We start from the raw sequence: 13,211 nt of genomic DNA on the forward strand, positions 1-13,211 counted from the left end.
GGCTAAGTTTTTGCTGGGTGTCTTGGTGAAGGTTGTTCTAATTAGATTTAGGAATGCTGGATTAATATGACTAGCCCCTTTGGAGCTAATTGTTTCATCCTTTTTAGCCTGGGGAATTTTAAGTTGGAAGTGTAGTCCATAGTGTGCTACATTTGTCTTCCTTTATGTTAAAATTACTCCTTCCTTTTTACTGTTTCTTGCAGGCCAGCCCTCCAGATCTGTATATTGAAAGATTTAACATAGCTCTTGGGCAATATATGGGAGCATTGCAGAGCATTGTGCCTCTTTTCATATATATGGTAAGTTTAGAACATTCTTTTTGTATAGAATATCTATGCACGTTGAGATGTTAATAGAAAGCGTAAAGAGCCAAATGCAACTTTAATGTCCTAATTTCATTAAAAAATAAGTATTGTTGTACTTGCTGCTGGTATTGCATTTAGGATTAAATCTAGGAAGATTAAAAATAATGCACTTAAATTGACAGTTTTTGGCTATTTTTCTGCTTTGCTGATGTTTTCATAGCAGAAAGATTGATATTTTTTGATTGGCAACCAGTGTCAACTTCTGTGTAATTTTTAAAATATTGTGAGTTTGGCCAGCTCATAGAGTTTTTAGATGTTGGTCTAGTAGTTTGTATGCATTACGGAGAAGGAAATATCTCTCTTTAGGTTGCACAAATTCTATAGGCCTACCGAGCTTTCTTGCAGATATAGAAAAGGGAAAAAACCACACAGTCAAAAAACCAGCCCAGTCTCCCTCCCCATATAGTCTCTTGGAAGAATAAATAGCCATGTTGATCATGGAATTGAGAGCATCAGTTGCACCAAAAAAATTTGTTCACAAATCTTAGTTTGAAAGTATGTTTGCAAAAGCTCTAAGCTCTCTGAACTACAGCTATTGGTTGTATAGATTTTGTAACTTCCTGCCTGTGGTGCTCATAAGCTCTTTGATACCTATGCATTCTATGGGCATCTGTTGGAGCACCAAGACTTATATTTTTGTAATGAATAACTAAAAAGAAATAATTGTATGTTATCTTATAAAAATAATTCATGATTTGGACCTCACTCAAAAATATGAATAGAAGGAATATTTCATTTCTAGACCACGGAAACGTATTTTTAGTTAAGATTTTCAAAAATGTCTTCTGTATCTCAGGCTCTGTTTAAAAAAAAAAAATCCCTCTGCTAATTACAAAAAAGTTCTTTAGAAGAAGGTGGGTGGGTGGGGTGTGTGTGTGTGTGTGTGTGTGTGTGTTGAATTCACTTGTCATAATTTTAGGTAAGGAGTAACTTTGGTATCTTTATTATAATCCTGCACGTTATGAAAGGAGATGGGGATTCTTCAGTCCCCTCCATGTGGACCAGTGTGTAGTGGAGCCAGGAAGCATGATGAAGATTCTCCAACCCTCTCCTTGGGAGCAGGCACTGGCTGTTCTTCTTCGAGGATGTCCCTGCGGGTGCTCCACTGTGGGTGCTGGGCTTGCCCTGGTGCTGCAGACGGAGGCTTGTCAGAAGCAGTATCCGGCTGGACCGCGCATGTGGCGCGGGGCTCGCGGCTTTCACACACTTTTCTTGGAGTGCGGTCCGGCCTCCCTCCAGTTCCTCAAGACCGCCTCAGGCTGCAGACGCTTAGAACCGCGCTCTTCACTTCAGCTCTTGGAGACTAGCGTGCTCTAGTCTTCCGCTGTATATACTTCCAACTACTGTTTCTTCCCCTCCCTGCCTGCTCCATTACTTCTTTGTTTGTTTTGTTTTTAAACTAACGCGGCGGTGTTACTTTCCATCTCTCACAGCTGTTTCCTGGTTCATCTCCTGTACATAGTTGCTCCTTTAAAAAAACAAAAACAAAAAAAGTATCCTTTCTCAAGAAGAGGAAAAGCTCAAACAGACTTTACTCCCTGGTCACAACAAAGTACCCCCTTCACCCTGACTTACAGGCTGAACTATCTGACCACTGGCTCAAACCTGCCATGTCGACTGGCTTTAAGAAATGCGGCTCTTGCCGGGAGGCAATGCCAGCATTCAACTGCATCAAGTGTCTGGAGGAAGCTTACATTCCCCAGAAATGTCCCCATTGCTGCAAACTTACCTCCAGGGTTAGGAAGGAAAGAGAGAGGCGCCTTCACATGCTCCTTTTTGATAAAGCCCTGCAGCCGCAGCATACTACTACCGGGAAACAGCCGAGCCAGGAAGCATGATGAAGATTCTCTACCCCTCTCTTTGGGAGCAGGCACTGGCTGTTCTTCCCAGCTTAATCTCTTATACCAGCTCGCGCCCTCCCCCCCTCCCAAAAAAAAAAGGCAGCTCTATCCATATTCCCCAGAGATTTGGAGATTTACTTGCTGGTACAAGCTGAGACCATTTTCTTTCCAGCTCAGTCCCCTGAAATGGGATAGGAGAAGCTAGTGAGAGATGTCTATACCTCCTTGATTTACTACATCTTTGTGGTGATTAGTTGGCCCTCCTAAGTGTGCAGTGCTTGCTTTATACGTACTATGTGAGAGTCAGTTGCATTATCAGGATATGCTTTGAGCTTTCTTTTATTCATGACTTAGAGCTCATATCTAAAATAACATAATATGTTTTTAATGTCAAGTACGTGTTTTTTACAAGAAGGTAGATTTATTGCATAAAATCCAGGTCAAAAGCTGTTTTTTTGCAGATCACATTTGAGCTTTGCAGTAATATATTCTCTTACTTATAGTAAATAAAAGTTAACATTATACTCAGGTACTGATTGCTGTGTCGGTTTCCCCATCCTTTATTTGTCGTTAGTAGTGATAACAATGTTATTTTTGCTAGTGTTCATTCCTTTGAGGGGAACTTTTTAAATTCAGTTAGTTTTGTGGTAGAGAGTTTTTGAGTATATTGTTTACTGCATCTGAAAATAGTAAGTGAAAAATCAAATTGTCAGGATTAAGGACTTACTGCTTAGACACTATAGATGTTTACTATGTAAGTAGTAAACAGGCAGGTGGTAACTACAGGCAGTCCCCAGGTTACGTACAAGATAGGGACTGTAGGTTTGTTCTTAAGTTGAATTTGTATGCAAGTCGGAACTGGTACCTATTTTTGGGGGGGACGGGAAGCTGGAGTTAGGTGGAAAAGACCCTGCTTTTCATACAACTTCCTTATTCTCAGAAAAACACATACTGTTTTGATATGAAGGTTTTTTTGGTTGATATTTTAATTAAAAATTGATCATAAGTTTCAGTGTTTCATGCTATATCCAAATCTTCCTTTTGGGGTACCTGAAAGATCCCAGTTATTCATTTAATAGTCAGAATCTTTGTTTTTTATAACTTAAAAAAAAGTTTATTCAATGCATATTACTGTTCCAAATAGAATTTGCTACAGATGGTTCAGTGAAATGGGTATTAAGTGTAATCAATAGTCATTGGAGAGCACAGTGAAATGTGTATGATCAAAGCTGTTGTTGTATTCTGCTGAGCAGAAAATGGAAATCCCTTCCTGGTAAGTGTGTGTGTGTGAGAATTTATCCACAGGATTAATTTTAAAGAAAAATTCTGTGTTGGGCACAGGAGTTTAGCCACAGGTGGGTCTTCATTGTCCACTCACCCACTTTGCAACCAGACCCATCCCCTTGGGGCTTACCCTGCTCTGCTCCAGCCAGGGTGTGGGGTTGGGGCTTATCCCCTCTTCCCTTCTGTCCTGCTCCTCCCCATTCTTGCCCGCCCACACCTCTGGGTAATTTTTCAGCTTCACCTCTGCCAGGCTGGAAGGGACTTGTTAATTTCACGTGACGCTAACAAGATACTTGCAGCTCTAGTCCTGACGAGGGAAAGAGCTGTTGCTCCCAAGGTGGGGACTGTAACAATGGGTCTCTCTGCCTGCTACTCCTGCTGTTCCCTAGGAAATTAATTTTTCCGCTCTGGAGTGCCCCCTTTTGGCTGGTGTCTTGTTCCCCCCAGCAGACCCACGTCCTCCGTGGCGAGAAAAGCCACTCCGCATCTCCCTGGTCTGCTGGGGGAGGGGGGGTGCTAGCTCCGCGTCTCCCTGGTCTTCTGGGGGGAAGCGCCCCCCACGCCGCCAGAGGTGTACCCCCCCGCCCCCCGTTTGTAACTAGGGATCCGATGTAAGTCGGATTGATGTAACCCGGGGACTGCCTGTAAACATGCTTTTAACTCTGTTTAAAAAGAAAAAATAGATTCTTCCTCAAGTAGTGTCCCTATGGATGCTGCACTGTAGGTGTGCTTGCATCCCTGCACTGCTAATTGGAGAACTTTGATATCAGTGTCTCTTGGGCCTGCTCTGTGAGGCTTCATTTAAAAGATGCCAGAAGTACATCATGATTTGGTCAAGTCTATTATTGTTGGGGGGGGGGGGGACAATTAGTGGCAAAGCCCTCAATGCAGCCAACTCAGCCTCTAGGTCCATCTCCCCAGCTGCGGTGATGCAATGAGCTCCATTTATCACGCATCCCAAAAGAGGTACAGTTCGTGGTCAAAGACCTTCCCTTTGAGGACCTGAAGCTCTTTGCTGAGATGACTGATACCTTCCTTCACACCCTGAATGACTCCAGGATTACCCTCTGGTCACTGGGTATCTATACATTGCGGAAAAAGAGACGAGTTAGTCCCCAGTTCTAGCGTAGAACACAGATATCTCAGCATCAATGAGAGTGCCATTATGAGTTGCAAACAAAGAGAAATTCCCTGAATGCAAATCTCCTGGCCCATAATCTTCATCCTGGCCCTCTATGTCTAAGTTCCACTTTTGACAGCCAGGTTGAGGTGCCATTAGACCACCCCCCTCGAGTGACATGCCCAGCCACTAAATAGCAGCATTCCATAGTGCCTAAGGAATGCATAACATTGGACTGATGGGTCCTAGAGATTGTTCAAACTGGGTACGCCATCCATTTTTACCTCCCTATCTCCTGCACAACTCCTTCTCCATCTCTCTTCAGGGACCCTTCTCATGAGAGACTACTGAAACAGAAAATTGATCACCTCCTCCAGTTAGTAACCATAGAACCAGTACCTCAACATCTACAATGGAAGAGGTTCTGGTCTCGTTATTTCCTAATACCCCAAAAAGAAGGAAGGTTTGAGACCCATACTAAACCTCAGAGCTCTCAACAAATTTGTCAAGGTTCAAATATTTGAGATGGTCACTTTAGCAGTGATTTTTTTTTTTCCCAACACTAGATCAGGGAGACAGGTTTTCAGCCTTCAACCTCCATGGCATCTATTTTCATATAAGTTTTACTGGCTCACAGACAAATCCTTGAGTCCACTTTGGATCACAACCATTACCAGTACTGAGTGCTCCCCTTTGGGCTATTGTCAGCCCCTAGTGAGTTCTCCAGAGTTCCCTGAGAGAGGGATCCTTTCCCAAACATTGACTGGGACCTTTCACCATTTTAACAAGTTTCTAATCCTAGTGGGATTGTCCTTGTTTGCTCTGCAAACTGATCTGAATCATACTTGGAGGTATTGAATGGAAAGCCGTGTCTGCTGCCAAATGGCTCAAGAGTGGCATCAAAGTCTGGCTGGTATTTGTGGGCTCTTTTGAACAATGTCTGAGTGTGATTAGGAATAGGAACCTGTGTTGGTGTAAGAGTGCTTTGGGCTGTGACAAGTCAAGTTGGTCCCTATGAATTCCAGGCGTTGCACTGAAGTCAGAGTTGTTTTCTGGGTTGAATTCTGTAAACAAATGTAGCCTTGGTGACTCTCCACCTCAAGGCATGGATCCTGTGTGGTTCTAATACCTAAAAAGCTCTTGTATAAGATGTCCTGTTACACGGTCACAAGCCCTTGACACCCTTGACACAAGCCCTGCAGAAGTAGTCCCAATTTTCAGATTGGGTGTACATTCCAGTAGGGATGTTAAATTGCAGTTAATCAGCTAATCGAGTAGTCAATGGAATTTCCATCAACTACTCCGTTAGTTGATGGGGCAGCGCTCGCTACCCAGCAAGCTCTTACTACATTTAAAATGCCGAGATGCAGCATGGGTAACTCCTGGGGCCAGCGTGACCCCGAACTGAACAGTCCCGGCTCATGCTGGCTCCGGGACGATGCGACTCTGTCTCTCCCTCCACACCACAGAGACTGCTGGGGGGGACCAACTTTTTAAACCAGCTCTCCCTAGCACTGGCTCTACCCCTGACCAGAGTGAGTAATTGACTCGACTACCCAATGAGCATATGCTTATTGGATAGTTGTCTACTTTCTTACATTCCTACATTCCAGCATCCATAACTCTTCCACATAGCCTAGACTATGCTTAACCTGAAGTGAAGCACTCATAGGGCACTACTCAAAGAAGACAAACCTTGTGCAGTAACCATGGTTCTTCAAGATGTGTGCCCATAGGTGCTGCACAATCCATCCTTCTCTCTTTCCTTTGGAATTCTTGTCTCAACTTTGTAGTTGAGAAGAAACTGAGGAGGGTTAGCTTGCGTATTCTGGTTAGCTTCATGGAGTAGCATGAGAAGAAATGTTTCATGTGCAGGTCCAGTGGACACTGATACCAAAGTTCTCCAATCACAGTGCAGGGACTCAAGTACATCTCCAGTGGAGTATGCATAGGGAAACACTCATCAAAGAACCGTCATTTCTGCCTACAATGACATAGTTTCATTTCCTAGTTGAGTTTCTCCACCTCTTTCCATCATGGATTCTGATTGTGCCATCTGATCTGTATGGGAATGTTCCAGCACCCAGGTAGTGGGACTCTGCATGGATTGAAGGGTCCACTTGCATTGGTCAGATTGCAGGACTGGAGCCACATCCAGTAACCAGCGTTTAAAAGAAGATATTTGTCACTTAAAACAGGAGCAAACTAATGCTGAAAAAGTTGCATATGCATACAGGCAGTCCCCGGGTTACGTGGATCCGACTTATGTCGGATCCCTACTTACGAACGGGGTGAGGGAACCCCGTACTAGCTGTGCCCCCGCCCCCAGCAGACTGCCGAGACGCGCCGCGGCGGTCCCGCCGTCCGCAGCGAGAAAAGCCACTCCAGAGGACCAGGGAGACGCGGAGCAAAGCCGCGGAGGACACGGGCGGCAGGACCGCAGCGCGTCTCGGCGGTCCCCCCACCCGCGTCTCCCTGGTCTGCTGGGGGGGGGGGGGCACCGCTAGTGTGCCCCCCCCCCGCCCAGCAGACCAGGTTTTTCTCGCTGCGGAGGACGCGGGCGGCGGGACCTCCGAGACGCGCCGCGGTCCTGCCGCCCCCGTCCTCCGTGGCAAGAAAAGCCTGGTCTGCTGGGGGGGGGGGGTGCACTAGTTGTGCTGAATCAGGACACTTGGGGTGGAGCAACTGGGGGGCTGCCGGGTTGGTCCCACAGCGCCGAGGTGCGGCGCTACTGGACCAACCCAGCAGCACCCCAGCTGTTCTGCCCCAGGCGTCCCCAAGTCAGCTGCTGCTGAAACTGACCAGCGTCTGACTACAGGAAGCCCGAGTCAGAGCTGCTCTGCCCCGGGCTTCCTGGAATCAGCCGCTGAACAGTTTCAGCAGCAGCTGACTTGGGGACACTTGGAGTAGAGCAGTTGGGGTACTGCCGGGTTGGTCCCGCTGTGCCAAGGGTCGGTGCTACCAGACCAACCCAGCAGCACCCCAGCTGTTCTGCCCCAGGCGTGTCCGATTCAGCCGCTGCTGAAACTGTTCAGCGGCTGATTCCAGGAAGCCGGGGCGAAGCAGCTCTGCCTCGGGCTTCCTGTAGTCAGCTGCTGGTCAGTTTCAGCAGCAGCTGAATCGGACACCTGGGGTACAATATGTACCAGTTCCGACTTACATACAAATTCAACTTAAGAACAAACCTACAGTCCCTATCTTGTACGTAACCCGGGGACTGCCTGTATTATAAACCACGCTACTGTTTAGATCAGAGCTACTTGACTTTGCAAGCCCTGGGGGCCACAGTGATACTCACAGCACATGCTGATGGCTGCAACTTAAGAGTGGTTGCAAATACATGCAAATATACATGCAAATAGTTTCTTGCACACAATGCGCCAGCGCTCCCGGCACTTCCTCCCTGAGGGCTAGAAATGCCAGCACCTTGTACCTGTCTGTTCCTGCCAGTCCATTCGCTTGCATCTTTCATTGCTCACCCCGCCTAGAAGATGCCTTGCTGTTGTAGAGCCTGTTCCCAGTGGAGGCCATGTTCAAAGGATTCTACCTGTAGGTCATGCGCTGAGCCCTGCATAAACCCAAACTGCACTGCGGGCCACAAACAAACGGGCTGCAGGCTGCATGTGGCCCAAAAGCTGCATGTTGAGTAGCCCTGGTTTAGATCCTCCTCTCCCCTGCTTTGGATTTTCCACATTGTGCATCTTTTGGGTATAAGCTTCCTTGCTCAGTGAGGGTCATAAACCTTGCCATTTCTTGAGCTGGTCCATATTCAAATTTTGTTTTGTAGGTGCGTGGGGCTTTTTTTTTTTTTTTTTTCCTCCCAGATCTTGAGATATATTCCCTTCTCCCGCACCCTTAGAAAAGAAAACACTTCGGTATTCATGCCCTTTTTAAAATAAAGCAGTCTGATTCTGATAACACTTAAGTGTACACTCACATAGTCTTTAAACAGATGTAGCAAAACGGTTGGAAAATCTATTGTTCAAAAAGTAACTGTTCAACTAAGTGGTTAGTGCATTGAAAAATTTAATTTACCATGAATTGCCTTTACTTGAATTCAACTTGACAATACAGAAGTGCATTTTGAAAGGATAACAATATTCATATTAAAGAAAAAAAATCCAGGAAATCAGTGTTTTTTCTTGAGAAATCTGTGGTACATGGAACATGCTTTTGTTCCTGAGCTCCTTGGTTTCTCTCAGCCTGTTTCCCCAGTACTCCCAAACAATATATTTTACTGGGGGGTTTAATGTGTGTACTCAATCAAGTCAATAGCAAAATTAATGACTCCAGTAATACAGGATCAAATCCTATGACATGTATGGGAGGACTGAAAATGTAGGAAATGTGTATGCTTCATCAGTTCAGTGCATTAACTAACATACATTGTAAGGTTCAACTTTATGAGGTAGTGGTGGATTTCTTAGAGAGGATTATTTCAAGAGAAAGAATTGTCATTTCTTCCTTTTGCTAAAAGTACTCACTTATGGGCTGAAGTTCGTTTGCTTGGTTGGTTTTTCTGGGATTTCCTGAGAGTCTAAAGGGAGGTAGGGACTTAACTTTCAATGTTCCATCTAGAACTTAGATGCTTACTAAAGTGTGTACTCTACAACGTTCTGTGGAACATAAACTGTGGAGTTAGAGTTAAACGAAACTTTTCCTAAACGTATCCCTGAAATTTATCATTTTGGAATATTCACCAATTTTTGTCTGAAATTTGATTATTTTTTTCATGGGTTTGCCCAAAGTGTGCCATGGCCCTACCAAATTCATGGTCCATTTGGTCAATTCCACAGTCATAAGATTTTTAAAATAGTAAATTTCATAATATCAGCTATTTAATCTGAAATTTCACAGTGTTGTAATTGAAGAGGTCCTGACTCAAAAATGAGATACCGGGGCGGATTATTGGTTATTGAAGGGGTAGGAGTTGTGGTACTGCTATCCTTACTTCTGCTTTGCTACTGGCAGCTGCAGTGTCTTCAGAATTGGGCAGCTAAAGGCATATCCACCGCCAGCAGCAGCACAGAAGTAAGGGTGGCGTGGTATGGTATTGCCGTCCTTACTTCTGCACTGTTGCTGGCAAGGCACTGCCTTCAGAGTTGGATGCCCAGTGAACAACTGCTACTCTCCAGCCTCCCAGTTCTGAAGGCAGCTCAGAAGTAATAGTGGCAATACTGCAATTCCCCCTAAAACAGCCTTGTGATCCCCCTGCAACTCCCTTTTAGGCAAGACCCCTAATTTGGAACATGCAGATCGCTCCCCTGAAATCTTTATAGTAAGGGCCAAAAGACCAGATTTCATGGGGGCAGATAAGATTTCAGTCATTGACCCATTTTTTTTCATGGCCATCAATTTGGTAGGACACTAAGTAAGGCTGAGTCCCAGAAGTTGAAACCCCATTACTTTTCAAGTCATGAAGTCAGATTAATCAAAATCGTGGGCCCTTCTGATTTTGATTGCTGAATTCTGTCACCAATTCAGTTCTTCCCAAATGTTAGCACTCTTCTTTTGATCCCTCCTTGATGCTCACTAGATGAAGAATATATTGCATGGATGGTAGTAAAATTGTTTTCCTTTCCCATTTCCTGGTACACCAGAGTAGCACTAACTCAGGTTCATGTTTGATGTCTGTTGGTTTGAGAGGTGGTGGGGTGTAAAGGAGGCAGTTAACTATGTCAGCATTTGACGAGCATTATATCTTAGTCAGACCCTTAAACAAATTTGTCACTCATGCTATTTTAAGAAATAGCAACACTGTATTTTAGTTGGAGTCATCTTTTATGAAAAATCTGCTGGTGTCTCCCCTAAGAAGGGGGAGAAAACTCTCCTCCTTGTCCTTTCAGAATTGAAACATTAATCGTTTAGGGTGCGTCTACGCAGCAGGGATTAACTCGAAATAAGCTACGCAAATTGAGCTGCGTCAACTGTGTAGCTTAATTCGAAATAGGGAGTGTTTATACAGCACTTATTTCAAAATAGAGCACTCTTCCTCCGACTTCCCTTACGTCTCATACAACGAGGGCTACAGGAGTCGGAGTAAGAAGTCCTACAGTTTGACAGTATTTTGATGTTATTTCAAAATAACTGCCTGCTGTGTAGATGCTGAATAAGTTATTTCAAAATAATGTTGCTGTGTAGACGTACCCTTACAGAATAGCTACGTGTGTGAGAAGCGAAGTGGGCATAGCTTATAAACTGCATTTCCAAGTAAACAAATATATTCTCTAATAGTGCTGTATTAGGGTGAATGTATGGTATTTTCTATCAAAGCATTATAGAAATAACTATTTAATCTTTTCTCTTGTCAATGCAGTAGTACAGGCAGTCCCCGACTTACCTGCGGATCCGACTTACGTCGGATCCGCAGATACGAACGGGGCTGCCCCAGAGTACACGGACTGCAGGACCTCGCAGACCAGGAAGACGCAGAGCAAAGCCGCGGAGGGGCTCGGGCAGCCAAGGGGCGCCTGGGCTGCCCGAGCCCCCACCCTCCACCCCCCCGCGGCTTTGCAAAGCCGTGGGAAAGCCGGCAGCGGAGCAGTCCAGGCGTGCCTGGGCTGCCTTGCTGCCCGAGCCCCCCCACAGCTTTGCAAAGCTGCGGGGAAGCCGGCAGCGGAGCAGTCCAGGCGCGCCTGGGCTGCCTCGCTGCCCGAGCCGCGCCCCCCCCCCCCCCGCGGCTTTGCAAAGCTGCGGGGGACTCGGGCAGCGGAGCAGCCCAGGCGCGCCTACACTGCTCTGCTGCCGGCTTCCCCGCGGCTTTGCAAAGTCGAGGGGGGGGGCTCGGGCAGCGGGGCACCCCAGGCGCGCCTGGGCTGCTCTGCTGCCGGCTTCCCCGCGGCTTTGCAAAGCCGCGGGGGAAGCCGGCAGCAGGACAGCCCAGACGCCCCGCGGCTGTCCCGCTGCCGGCGTCCTCAGAGGCTTTGCTCCCTGTCTCCCTGGTCTGCTGGTCTCCAGCAGACCAGGGAGACTGGGAGCAAAGCCGCGGAGGACCCAGGCGGCTGGACCGCGGTGCGTCTCGGTCCGCCGCCCATGTCTTCCTGGTCTGCTGGGGGGGAGGGGGGAGCGCAGTTAGTACGCCCCCCCCTCCCCCCAGCAGACTAGGCTTTTCTCCGGACGCCTGTGGCAGAGCATCTGGGGTGCTGCCGGTTGGTCCCGCAGCGCCGCTCTGGGCGCTACTGGTCCAACCCAGGAGCACCCCAGCTGCTCTGGTCCTGATTCAGCCGCTGCTGGTCAGTTTCAGCAGCGGCTGAATCAGGACGCCTGGGGCAGAGCAGATGGGGTGCTGCTGGGTTGGTCCAGTAGTGCCGAGGAGCCGTGCTACTGGAGCAACCCAGCAGCACCCCAGCTGCTCTGCCCCAGGCGTCCTGATTTAGCCGCTGCTGAAACTGACCAGCGCTGACTACAGGAAGCCCGAGGCAGAGTTGCTCTGCCCCGGGCTTCCTGGAATCAGCTGCTGATCAGTTTCAGCAGCAGCTGACTTGGGGACGCTTGGGGTTCTTAAGTTGATTCTGTATGTAAGTCAGAACTGGCGGTCAGTTTCAGCAGCGGCTGAATCTGGACGCCAGTTCTGACTTACATACAGATTCAACTTAAGAACAAACCTACAGTCCCTATCTTGTACGTAACCCGGGGGACTGCCTGTACTCCTTACATTCAGCTAAACTCTCCATTGCTTTTTCAGTTAAAAAACATAAACAGTGGGGTTTCCACCACCTCCCAGAGAGAGCGAGTATGTTGTCTGACTAATTTGTTTAATTTCGGAAGAAACCAACTTATTAGAATCTTTTGACTCTCTTCCCGCACCCCTCCAGTGTCCCAGTCAAATCTGTTGTCTTCTCAGTTCAGTGTCTCACCCCACCCAGACAAAAATAGTTACTGCTGTACTGCTTTGTGCCTGTGAGACGTCAGTTGCCTAAGTTAGCATGAGAGGGACGCTCTGTGTAGATAAATCACTGTAACTGATGTATGTTAGCTGGCCAAAAAGATGGGTAAATCTGACTGTGCAAATACCATTGCTATACTACTTTTAAGTCTACTAGCGTTAGAGTTCACAGTGACTTAGCTACCTGCTGGCTCCTACACAGGAAAAGCTCTGTCTGTTGCATCATTGACAACATTTATTGGGGTACTTCAGGAAATAAGGTCTGACAAAGGGCAAACTTGTTAGAACATGAATGTACCAATCTCTTCTACAGCTCAGCAAAGGATTCATTTGAAGCTGATTTTATGCATAATTACTGCACCGTCATTCAATGACTAATATAAATGTAGCTAGTTGGCACTATTAATGTATTTAGGAATGTTTTATAGATATATATTTTTTGTATGTGATATGTCTCATCCTCTCTGAAGCTATCAGTTTGAGCCAAGAATATGATTTGATAAATACTGTAATGGTAACACACCACCTTGTATTGTAATAGACATTACTGGTGTCGTACTTCGGTGTTTTCGTACCTCGGTACCTTCAGTGGTCTGGTCTGTCAGTGTCAGCGTCGTCTGGTCAAGGTTGTCCTGGCGCGCTCCTGACAGGACCTCTACTCCGTTGTTAAACTTTCGGCTGCGTGCGTAACAATCGGTACTCCCTTTATCTAGAGC

General features: G+C 46.6%; 1 protein-coding gene across 3 annotated transcripts in view; it reads left to right on the forward strand.

Moving 5' to 3' along the window:
* Nucleotides 1-13,211, forward strand: part of CACUL1 (CDK2 associated cullin domain 1) — an 86,584-nt gene that overhangs the window by 41,539 nt on the left and 31,834 nt on the right. The window contains exons 4-5 of one of the 3 annotated variants that reach the window (XM_075935376.2): nucleotides 204-299; nucleotides 1,334-4,337. The exons of 1 other annotated variant lie outside the window; for it this stretch is intronic. In XM_075935376.2, coding sequence (XP_075791491.2) covers nucleotides 204-299; nucleotides 1,334-1,672 — 435 coding nt within the window. In that variant the 3' untranslated portion in view covers nucleotides 1,673-4,337. Of the gene's footprint in view, nucleotides 1-203; nucleotides 300-1,333; nucleotides 4,338-13,211 lie in introns of those variants that run through there. One more of the 3 variants, XM_075935375.2, reaches the window with a different exon arrangement.

Source organism: Pelodiscus sinensis, chromosome 8 (assembly GCF_052426305.1).
Source record: "Pelodiscus sinensis isolate ZL-2025 chromosome 8, ASM5242630v1, whole genome shotgun sequence".
In the NCBI taxonomy this organism is placed as follows: Eukaryota; Metazoa; Chordata; order Testudines; family Trionychidae; genus Pelodiscus; species Pelodiscus sinensis.